The sequence below is a fragment of the Lipotes vexillifer genome, unplaced genomic scaffold (assembly GCF_000442215.2).
Source record: "Lipotes vexillifer unplaced genomic scaffold, Lipotes_vexillifer_v1.1 scaffold370, whole genome shotgun sequence".
Lineage (NCBI taxonomy): Eukaryota > Metazoa > Chordata > Mammalia > Artiodactyla > Lipotidae > Lipotes > Lipotes vexillifer.
In genome coordinates, this window is record NW_006772699.1 from 2,651,115 (window position 1) to 2,662,609 (window position 11,495).

The 11,495-nt window shown below is 42.4% G+C and overlaps 1 protein-coding gene across 1 annotated transcript in view; it reads left to right on the forward strand.

Moving 5' to 3' along the window:
* The window catches only part of DOCK2 (dedicator of cytokinesis 2), a 424,501-nt gene that overhangs the window by 180,121 nt on the left and 232,885 nt on the right, over positions 1–11,495 (forward strand). Inside the window, exon 27 of the mRNA XM_007447828.1 lies at positions 8,000–8,095. Within this exon, the coding sequence (XP_007447890.1) occupies positions 8,000–8,095 (96 nt within the window). The remainder of the gene's footprint in view (positions 1–7,999; positions 8,096–11,495) is intronic.

Here is an 11,495-nt window from a genome sequence, read left to right on the forward strand (position 1 = left end):
CAGAGCTGAGCTTGGGCTCACGCTTGGCCCCCAGTGAGTGGATAATTTCTGGGCAAGTGACTAAGCTTCTCTTACCCTCATATTTCACATCTGGGGCTTCACTGGATTTTTTTTAAAAAACTAAATGAGATCATAGGTGTCAAGTCTGCATGCACAGCTCCTAGCTTATAGGATGACGTCAAGATTGTCAGGTAACAGCAGCGTGAGAATGAGAACCCACATCTTCTTTTCCTTTATTATCTCCCCCTACCACCAACTCAAACTCTCCCCTTCTAGAGAAAGCTAGCCAGAGAAAGGTGCAGGCACTCACGACCACATGAAGGCATTGCCCAAGTCCTACCTGGGAAGTTGGGGGGGGGGGCGTGGTCCAGTGGGTAGGAGAGGCAGAGATGATGGGGTGCAGCAAAGCCCCCCCCACCGCCTGACTGCACTGACCCCGACTCCCACTTCTCTTGAGTCAGCAGCTGCCTCTGTCGCTTGCTTCACACAATGAGCTGTTGTGCAGTGAAGTCAAGTCTTTCAGGATGGAAACCAGTTCACACAGGAGGAAATAAACTAGCATTAAACCCAGAACTCATGAGAAAACCACATCACCTCCAGGAGCCATAAAAAGAGAGAAGGCGACTCTGCTCTAGGTGATGGCTGGTACTATCTTTTGGAATTTAGGGTATTTTCTTTCTAGGTGAGTGAGTGCGGTGTCTTCAAGATCAGAACGAGGTTGAAAGACTTATATAGGAACACAGAGCAGAGAAAAATAGTAGTGGCCATAGATGCCATGGTCAGAATATGCATTATTTCTCTTTTGCTAAACGAACAAAGAAGTCGTTGGACTTAACTCTGTAGCTGTGACCTGGTATGCTCCATCTTAATACTGAAAAGAGGAGCTGGGATTGTCCTTGGCATGAACACAAGGACCAAGACTGTTCGCATGCTGGAGCAGAGGGAACAGTTGGCTGGACCTTGCTCAGCAGAACTGATTTTTCATTCTAGCTCTAATGACACGACTTGTCACTGGTCACATGACCTTATACTATCGCACCCGCCTCCAAAAAAAAAAACTGAAGTTTTTCTTTCTGTAAAATTAGGAGCTGCGTTAGAACTCTTTTCAAAGCTTCAGACATTTGCATTGCACAGTCTCATTTTTTGTTATTTAACCATTATCCCATGTACTTTTAATATTTCTGATTAAATCAGCTCACTTATAAACGCTTAAACATGAAATGTTAGGGTAGAAATCCCTGAAAAGATGGTAGATGAAACATAGTTATATATTTTGCTCCCTGTTAAAAACCTACTGAAAAATATTAAAGGGAGTTTTTTTTAAAAGGAAGGTAGATATCAAGTGGAAAAGTAATAAATGACGCAGCAGACCCAAGAAGGGTGATTCATAAGCCAGCAGTGGGGAAAGCTGAAAACTCGTCCATTCTAAAGCAAAGATTCCCCCCAAAGTTTCAGGTGATGGTAGTACCGGGTGCCGCTGGAGGTGGGATGAAGGAGAGGAGTTCAAACAAGTAGGATCAGTTGCAAGTCTGTGTAAGAAGCAGCCTGACTCCATGCATCTGGGTCACTGGAGGTTTATTCTATAAAGAGGATAAAACAGCGGGCACCTGGAGTAGCGTACACCAGGCAAAATCGAAGGCAGCGATGCCATACTCAAAGTAAGCTTTTAACCAAAGTATGCATCCTGGAAGCTGAAGGCTCCAGCACTTTCCTCCCACTCAGCTCCTGGAGTGCTGGCAGCCAGGTCTTAATCCTTCAGACAAGAGAAATCAGAGAATTCTCGACTGTGTAATCCGACCAGCCCAGACTGATCCAGAAGAAAAACTTGTATATACTGATACTTGAGCCTCTCCTCCTAACTGTCCCAACCAGATCACCCTGCAGTGAAGCTCCCAGACCACAAGCTCTACTCCTATGCCCAGAGTTGGCAAACAGCCTTCGAGTCACCCGCACTGAAATGTGACCTACCACCACCGGTTACAGAGAACTAAGGAAGAACTCTAACAAGAAAGAGAGAGTGCAAAACAGGCAAACAGAAGACGAGTAACTTGGAGGAAAACAGTGACTCCATGAGGCAAAGCAAACTTAAAAATAGGCAGAGAGAATTTTGAAAAATAGGAGAAGAGGCAGTCATGAATTAGGGAAAAAGATAGTTTAAAAACAATCATCCGAAGAACTAAAAGGAATATCTGATTTTATTTTCCCCAGAATTGCTTTTTTCATTTTGGGAAATGAAAAGTTGTACGAGAAATGGGAATCGGTCATAGTTTACAAAACATTTTAAACACCAACTATTGATCAAACCAAAATTACAGTATAGCTGTATGGGAAGCAGGAGCAATGGGAAGGATGCCAGGGCCTAATGGGGCAGAGCGGGGAACGACAGTGAAATCCTCGTCTTACATGGTGGAGGGTTTACAGATAATACCAGAAAGAGGAAGACATTTGCTTATAAAAGAAGTTAATGCAAGTGTGTTACTGGCACCATGGTCGTAAATACCAAAATAACAGCTACGTCCCCTGGTGAGGAGAAGGTGAGGCACTGCTGTTTTGTTGTTTTTGTTTTTTTAATGAACCTTGGAGAATGTTTTTAAACTACATACATTTGTAACTTTGATAAAAATAAAGAAAGTTACATCACTGCCATTAAGTAGTCAGCATCACTTGTATAATGTAGAGCCCTCAAACGGTTAAAAATATCATCTTATACAGTTAGATAGTGAGCATGTGTCAAAGTTTTATTTGATAAACTAGGGAAGAACAAGCCGAACAATGAAAGAGCTGATTCAAAAGTATTTAGAGTTCTTGATATTTTTGTGGGAGAAGAGATGCTTATAGAAAATTGTCCTTACATGTAAGACAAAATTCTACAGATCAGTAGAACCTTTAGAGAACCAGCAAAAAACAAAACAAAACAAAATCACATTTGGTCATTTTTCTAGAAGTTAACCTCCATCTTTATGTAGCTATGATATTTCTGGTTTCTAATCAATTGTAGATGGTTAATCAAATAAAGATACATTTCCTGAGAGGGTAAGAGCACGTTTCTCCTCTCCCCCAGTATGGGCTTATCAGAAATGCTCTATTTAAAAACCATGAGGATTAATCTCCAAAATATGTAAACAGCTCATGCAGCTCAATATTAAAAAAACAAACAACCCAATCCAAAAATGGGCAGAAGACCTAAATAGACATTTCTCCAAAGAGGGCATACAGATGGCCAACAGGCACATGAAAAGCTGCTCGACACCACTAATTATTAGAGAAATGCAAATCAAAACTACAGTGAGGGCTTCCCTGGTGGTGCAGTGGTTGAGAGTCCGCCTGCCGATGCAGGGGACACGGGTTCGTGCCCCAGTCCGGGAGGATCCCACATGCCGCGGAGCGGCTGGGCCCGTGAGCCATGGCCGCTGAGCCTGCACGTCCGGAGCCTGTGCTCCGCAGCGGGAGAGGCCACAACAGTGAGAGGCCCGCGTACAGCAAAAAAAAAAAAAAAAAAAAACTACAATGAGGTATCACCTCACCCCAGTTAGAATGGGCATCATCAGAAAGTCTACAAACAACAAATGCTGGAGAGGATGTGGAGAAAAGGGAACCCTCTTGCACTGTTGGTGGGAATGTAAATTGATACAGCCACTAGGGAGAACAGTATGGAGGTTCCTTAAAAAACTAAAAATAGAACTACCATATGACCCAGCAATCCCACTACTGGACACATACCCAGAGAAAATCATAATTCAAAGAGACACATGCACCCCAGTGTTCATTGCAGCCCTATTTACAATAGCCAGGTCAGGGAAGCAACCCAAATGCCCATCGACAGACGAATGGATAAAGAAGGTGTGGTACATATATATGATGGAACATTACTCAGCCATAAAAAGGAACGAAACTGGGTCATTTGTAGACATGTGGATGAATCTAGAGACTGTCATACAGAGTGAAGTACAGAACAAATATCGTATATTAACGCATATATGTGGAACCTAGAAAAATGGTACAGATGAACCGGTTTGCAGGGCAGAAATTAGGACACAGGTGTAGAGAACTAACGTATGGACACCAAGGGGGGAAAGTGATGGGGGGGCAGAGGTGGTGGTGGTATGAATTGGGAGATGGGGATTGACATGTATACACTGATGTGTATAAAATGGATGACTAATAAGAGCCTGCTGTATAAAAAAATAAAATAAAATTCAGAAATTCAAAAAAAACTAAATAAAATAGTAGGCTCAAAAAATAAATAAATAAAATAAAAACCATGCATCCTCGTTTTGCTTTATTTCCAAGTTTTGGATATTTTTCCTAAACGCTTGCCATAAATATAGCTTTAAAAATAAACACAATAAAAATGAAACAATTTTATTAAGTTCTAACTAGATGCTGTTGCATACTGTCCGCTCTAACCTGAGGACTTTTCTCTTTGTTAAAAAAGGAGTCGTGCATGAACTAAAGGGGTATTGAAAACATATTAGCGCCAAAGAGAGATTTTTCTACTTGGTGTTATTGAAAGGGTTAAAGAAAAAACTGAAAGAAGGGGATACCTTTCACATAATTTGATTCAAAGTTAGGAAATGCTGTTTCTGTGTATTATTACTTAAAATCGTCTCATATATGGCATGCTCTATTACAATTCTGGAAATGCTGTAGGGAAGCAGTCGTTTTGAAACTCATCCTACAAAGTCCTTGGGCTGGCTTCAGGCCTAGGGTGAGCTAAGAAGACAGGGGTTGCCCCACCCACTTCGAGTTCTCCTTTTACTATGTTATGTAGTAGGTTTATGGATAAGATTTCATTTAAAGAAAGGGCTCCAAGTTCCTTCCAGATCTCACAGCCTATGATTATTAAAAGGAAAAAGTCACTACGATTTGCAGTGTGTTTAGGATGGATGGATTACTTTCTTTGCCAGGGCCGTAATAGGAGGACTGACTTTGTCATTTCAGTTATAAGCCACTGTTTAGTCGAGCCCAGAAGACACTTTCCTGGAGGTTCCCTCCACTTGCCTGACAGTGGATCAATTAACGGCGGGTGATTTGTGGCTGCATTTTTACTGCTTCGCACAGGTTTATCATCTTGAAAGTTTGCATATTTGCATATATGCTATACATTCTTTGGATGGCATTTCGATATCATCCAGAGTTTAGATTATGCGTTGCCTTGTGCTGCCCTCTCTGCTACGTGATGGGAATCTGCAAGCCTGGCCGGAAAGCTGCTGCAGACCTAGGGGAACGTGAGTTGCAGCCACCACTCATTGAAGGCTTACTACGTGCCAACCCTTAGTATCGAGGGCTTTCCCTGCAGTACTTTATTTATTCCTCAAACCGGTACTTCGAGGTTTCTACTGTTTGCCACATTTTATAAATAAAGAAGCTGAAACTCAGAGAGGAAAGGTAATTTGCTCAAGGTCAGCCAGCTCAAATAAGCAGAATTGAGATTCAAACTCAAATCTGTCTGATCCCAGAACACTCTGCTACACAGCCTCCCTTATTGGGAGCTTTCAGAGTGAAATGAATTGAATTTGTCAGTTTTCGACTTTTAAATACCAAACTTCCCAAGCAGTCTAATTGCTACTCTTTGGACTAAGAAGAAAGGACTATTAAAAAGAAGCAGCGGGCAGGAGGGCAAGAGAACAGGGTTTTATTATCTCTGTTGGTAAAGGAAGAGATGTAATCCTGAAAAAAAAAAAATAACATGAAATGGAAACTATCATATAAATTTGCAGTGGGCTTAGGTTGGTGAAATCGCAAAGGAATGAAGAGAAGATAAGGGAGTAATGAAAAAAAGCCCTGAAGATTTTCTAAAAGGGAAAGAAAAGATCTGAAGGCAGTTGGAAGTTGGCTCAGTTGAACGCAGGGTACCTGTCTATCTTGACATATGGAAAGAGGCTAATGAAGCTCCAAAGTAACAACCAGAGATCTGTGTTCATGTTCCAGTCAGCCTGGGTGGGGTTTGGGTGAGGAGCAGGCTCTGGAGCCAGACTTCTGGGTTTGAATTCTTTTCCCTGACTTTCTGGCTGGGTGACCCTGGACAAGTTACTTAACCTCTCTGGCTTCAGTTTCCTCATCTGAACAATGGCGATCATAACAGCGTCAATCTTGTTGTGAGAGGAAGTAAATGTTTAGCGAGGTGCCAGGCATTTAGTAAGAACTCACAGAAAGTTAGCTATTTTTGTTATTACCATAAGCATCATGCTCATATAATGCAAGAAATACGAGATTGTAAGTCAGTAAAAAGGCTTGAAGAAACAAACGGGAAGGAAGTCGGGAGAGAAGTTCACCTGCAGCCAAGAAGTAAAGGGCAATTTTCTCTTGCCCACCACTGAGCATCAGGAGGAAGTGCCAGATGTGGGGGGAGCTCAAACCTAGCAAGAGATTGAGGTCTGGATGGATTTAATGGAGTATAAGAAATTGTTTCTGTAAAATATATGCTCTGATGGAAGCTCTGGTGGCAGAGGTTCTTCTGGTGAGCTCCACAGGGCTGGGGAATCGGAGATTAGCCGACATACAGAAGAAGTGAGTCTGGGGCAGAGAGAGAAAGCAAGCTCTGGGTTATTCGTCTTTGGGTGCCAGTAGTCATGGAAAGCACATTGGAAGGGGAGGGAATTTTTTACTAAGCACATCTTCTTTTGTTATCTCATTCTCCCTCCCCCAACTATGAATCTATTTTCCATTCATTCATTACGTTAAGAAACAAACCACAGTTAAGTTGAATGCAGCAAAGATTAATAAGGTACTTACGAATGAGTGAGTCGTCATCTGCTTTTTCAGCCACCATTTATTGATCACTTTCTTGATGTCAGGGTCTGGTTAGGTCCTGGAGTCCCAGGATGTTCCCAAATACAAGCCTTCATTTCTAGAGCTTTACTGTGTTGTGTCATGGTTCTCAGCCATCAGAATAACCCACATAAAATTCAGAAATCACAGATGTCCAGGATCTATCTCAGACCTACAGATTCTCCTGCAGTGGAATTAGGCGAGTGTATTTTTCCACCACAGCGTGTGTCACTTTTATGTTCACGTCAACCTTGAAAGACTGGTGAGAGAACCTGCCACAGTTTATAGATAAGGAAGTTGAAGCTCAGAAAGGTTAGGATGATAAGTGAGGTCACACAGCTGGCAAGGGCAGAGCTGGAACTCAGACACAGAGCTACTGAATTTATAATCCCAAGGGCCTTCCTCTTAGCCATGACCACTCTCCCAGGTATGCATTAAGTCTGTGCCTTAAGTCTGCGCCGGTAAAAGGATCTGAGGGTGCAGGTAAACATGCCTGAAACCCTTGCCTACCCCCAAAAATGCTCAAAAAGCATCGGTAAGTCCTACCCAAGGTTCAGGGACTTGTATTTAAAGTGGACAGAACCCTATAAATGTTACAACCTGGCTCACTGTGGATTTCCTCCAAGGTGGATAATGCAGTGTCTACTGCACAAAGCTCTCCCATGTTACAGTTTCCATCACATAACCCCAGTCCCGGGCTCCAGAAACACTGCCTCCTTTTATTTGTCTCTGCAGCCTAGGGATGACAGTGGCCGCCTGCTGTTGCTAATCCCTAAGTTACCATCTTTGGTGTCTCAGCTTTTTCAACACCTGTATAGCCAATTTCCTGCATCAAATCCCCTCCTTATTCCAGGTTAGGTCCTGTTACACAGATGAAGAAACCAAGGTTCAGAGAAGTTAGGTAACTCAGCCAATAGAATACAATAATTCTTGACAGAGTTACTATTCTGAACCATAAGTTTCTGATTCCAGAGCTTAAGCTCTTAATCACCGACTTATATTTAAGGTGGTTAGTGAAGTTCCTGGTGCCCAAAGCCAGGTGCTGATGGCGTTGGAGATATGAGGGCGACAGTGATTATGATGATGATGGTGCTGATGTTGATGCTGACAGTAGTGGTGGTGGTGATCTTGGTGATCACCATGTTTGGCAGCTGTCATATGTCCTTTGAGACAGGTGTGCAGATACAATGTCCCGGTTGTCACACAGATGTCTCTGGTTGTGTTACAGGCCTTCACCTACCACCACATCCAAGAAGTCATGGTCCAGCTTCTTCGCACGGTGAACCGGACAGTCATCACAATGGGGCGGGACCACGTTCTGATTGTGAGTAGATCTTTTCCTCTTGTCAAGCATTTCACACTGGGTCAAGGAATGAATTTTCTGGACTACCAGGTCTCGTCAAACACTCAGCACCAATCGTTGCTTTGTTTTGGACTACATGGGTCAGATTTTTCCTACGTGGGCTGGGAGAACATGAGAGTCAACTCAAGTTGCTGAAATAAAGTTAGACTTAGAACTTGTCTGCCAGGGTGAGTTGAGCCTCTCTGAGCCTCAGCTTCCTCATCTATGAATGGTGGAAGGTTCTCTCACCAGAGAGAAGCCTTTTGTAAGTAAGGCATGTGCAGCCATGTCACTCCTTTGCTTAAACCGACTGGTGGTTTTCCATCTCTGCTTGGTTTATCTCTCCCTCAGGTCTGAGGGCTTGTGCCCTCCTGTTAATCAGATCTTGGCTTAGGTGCCATCTAATCAGAGAGGCTTCCCTGCCCTGACTGCCCTGTCTATAATACCCCACACCCCTCCATCCTCTTTCAATTTCTATACCCTACTCCTTCATGTTTCCTAGCACTTATCACCATAGGAGTGAGATATATGTCTATATCTATCTATATAGCTATATAATTTATATAGCTATATAGATAGATACAGATATAGATATCTATAGATTATATAGATATATAGATAGATAGAGATATATTTTCCTTTATTTATTTGTTTACTGGCTGCCTCTCCTTGTAAGAATATGAGCTCCAGAATGAAAGGATTTTTGTCTCTTTTGCTCATTTGTATCTCCGGACCCTACAGCAGTGCCTGGCATATAGTAAGTACTTGATAAATACTTGTTGAACGAATGAAGGAAAGGATGAGTGACTGAATGAGTGAAGGAAAGAATGAAATGTACCAGGCAGGGACTCTAAAGTTTAATGAAGGCAAGTGGTACTCAGCTTTGATTGACTGACACCATGTGGGATTAGCCATATAGCTGCTAGAGCTCCCAACTTCTTGAGAGAAGCTAAAAATCCCCATACTTTTTGTGAAATTTCCTGATGTTTAAGTGTTGGCAGCTAACTAAAAAATATTTATAAACATTTTAGGATCCTCAAACAGCTGGATTCAGCTCTCAGAAAGCCAGTTTGGGATGTCTGCTTTAAACTGGTATGGTATGAGCCGGTTTGGGGAAGTTGATGTCAATAACTATAGTCCTGCTCCATGGTTAGAGAACTTAACATACTGAGTGTTTATTCTAACAGTAGCTTGGCAAGGGTTTGATCTCTAGAAGCAGCCAAGTGTAACAATCTTCTTTATACCCATTTGGTTCTGTCTACTCATGTCAGTGCATGGTTCCTTACTGTGTATTAGGTACATTTAAAGGAGTGGTGACATCCTTAGAGGGCACCAGCAGTGCTGGGTACTCCTGCCTTACTGGTGCAGAGAGCCATGTAAATCATTCTCTGTTGTTTGTCTTACTGTCCTTCCACCTTAAAAGCAGCACCATTTCTTATTCAGTTATAATCTTCCGTATCTGCAGTTCCCATAATGCACCTTAGATAAACACTTTATGACCTCCCTAATCTTTCTTCCTTCTCTTTGGAGCCAGACCTAAAGATGGTCATCCATCCATTTGGCTCATTCCATCTATAGCAGCCTCTTAACTCTCTGTCTCTCCTTCAGAGCAGTGATTCTTTAAAACAGTGCCTGGATCATAGAAAGCACCAAATAACTGGTGTCTGTTATTATTATTTTCCTTTCTCTCTGGTACAGTGTGTCTCTCTGTCCCTTTGCGTTTTCGACGTAGTCAGGTGAGCATAGTTTGGCCCTCTTTCACACTGAGACTTTTATCTGATGCTCTGTCCTGGTTGCTTGCCCTTCCAGTGCACACTGCTCACAGCTGGCCTGTTCATCTTTGCCAGGAAACTCCCCTACTCTAGAATGTTCAGTGGCTCCCCACTGTCTACCAAATTAAGGCATAAATGCACTAGTCTGGCCATTCGTAGCTTCTGTGATCTGGCTATAACACGATCAGTCATCAGGCTTGCCATACTTAGTCCCTTGCAAGGTGATTTTCTGATTTTTGTGCTCATGCCCCCTACATTCGGTGGACCCCCTTGAGGGCAGGGATCACATTTACTCATTCTTTTATCCTTATCACCTAGACAGTGCCTGGCTTACTGTGGATACTCAATAAATGCCTGTTGAGCGAATGAATGAGTGAAATACTCCCTGAAAATGTGGTGCTGTACCATACCTTCATATTTTTGTACATGCTTTTCCCTCAGTTTAGATTGCTTTTCCTTCTTCAAGGAACACTTTTTCTAAATACCAGGAACCCACATCTCAGGGAGTGTGGGAGAAGTGTAAGGAATTGCCTGCTCAGACTTTCCCTGCCCCCTGGGCTGATTCCAGGAGCCTTGCAGACATTCTAAGCTGCAAGCTGTGTCATTAGCCTCAATGACTCTTGGGTTTGCTGCTGTAATTACAATGATAAGAGTGCTGAGTGGGGAGTACTAGAGGTATGTAGCAAGCACACCTCACTAGGAGCAGGGATGTGCCTGAACTAGAAGGGAGAAATAAACAGGTCTTTCCTAAGATTTGGCTTCATTTTCATAAAATGGGCCTTTCCAGCAATTCTTAGAATAGAACTAGCTCATCCAAATTAAAGAAAATGACGCTTGGAAAGTAATTACTCAGAGGTCAGGGGTCCCTGTCTTAGTGCTGAAGGCCCCAATTTCATTTCAAATTGAAATCTGGCAAGGAGGGGAGATCCCCATTCCAACCATCACTTTTAACTTTCCAGATATGATTTTTATCGGTTAGTTTCATTACTCTGGAATATTGAACAGTCAATATTTATGGCAAACACCAGACGTGTCTAGTTCTTCTGAAATCCCAAGAAGGCCCGATTGGGTGTAGGGCTGGTTGTTCTCGTGTCATTATGTGGGATTAAATAGTGACTTTTTTTCTTATTTGTAGGAGTAGAAATGTTGTGATAAAAGGTATTAAAATTACAGGTACCATAGGGCTAGGATGGATTGATTCTTGTGCACAGCACATTGTAATTATCATTTGCTGGAAATAGCCATTCCTGATTTTTTCTGTAGATCGTCTGCCTGGACAATGAAGTGTCGGTGGTGACAAATGAGCAGAAGGAAAGTTTACAAAAACAAAAAACAAAAAACTTTTTACATGACTGCTGCCCTCTCTTCCTTTCTTTGCCAGAGTCTAATGTATCAGATAAATGTTTGTTTACTTAAGTGACCAAGGATTTTTGACTATGATGATGAGAAAGGCAGCATGGTTTGGTAAAGGACATTTTGGATAAGGGAGAGCCGGCGAAAGTTTCCACACTCTAGACCTTGGTTTCTTCTGTGTAATGAACTGTATCATTTTTGAGATCTTTGTCATGTATGGAAGTTTTCTAATTTGGCCAATGCCCCTTCTCTTTCCC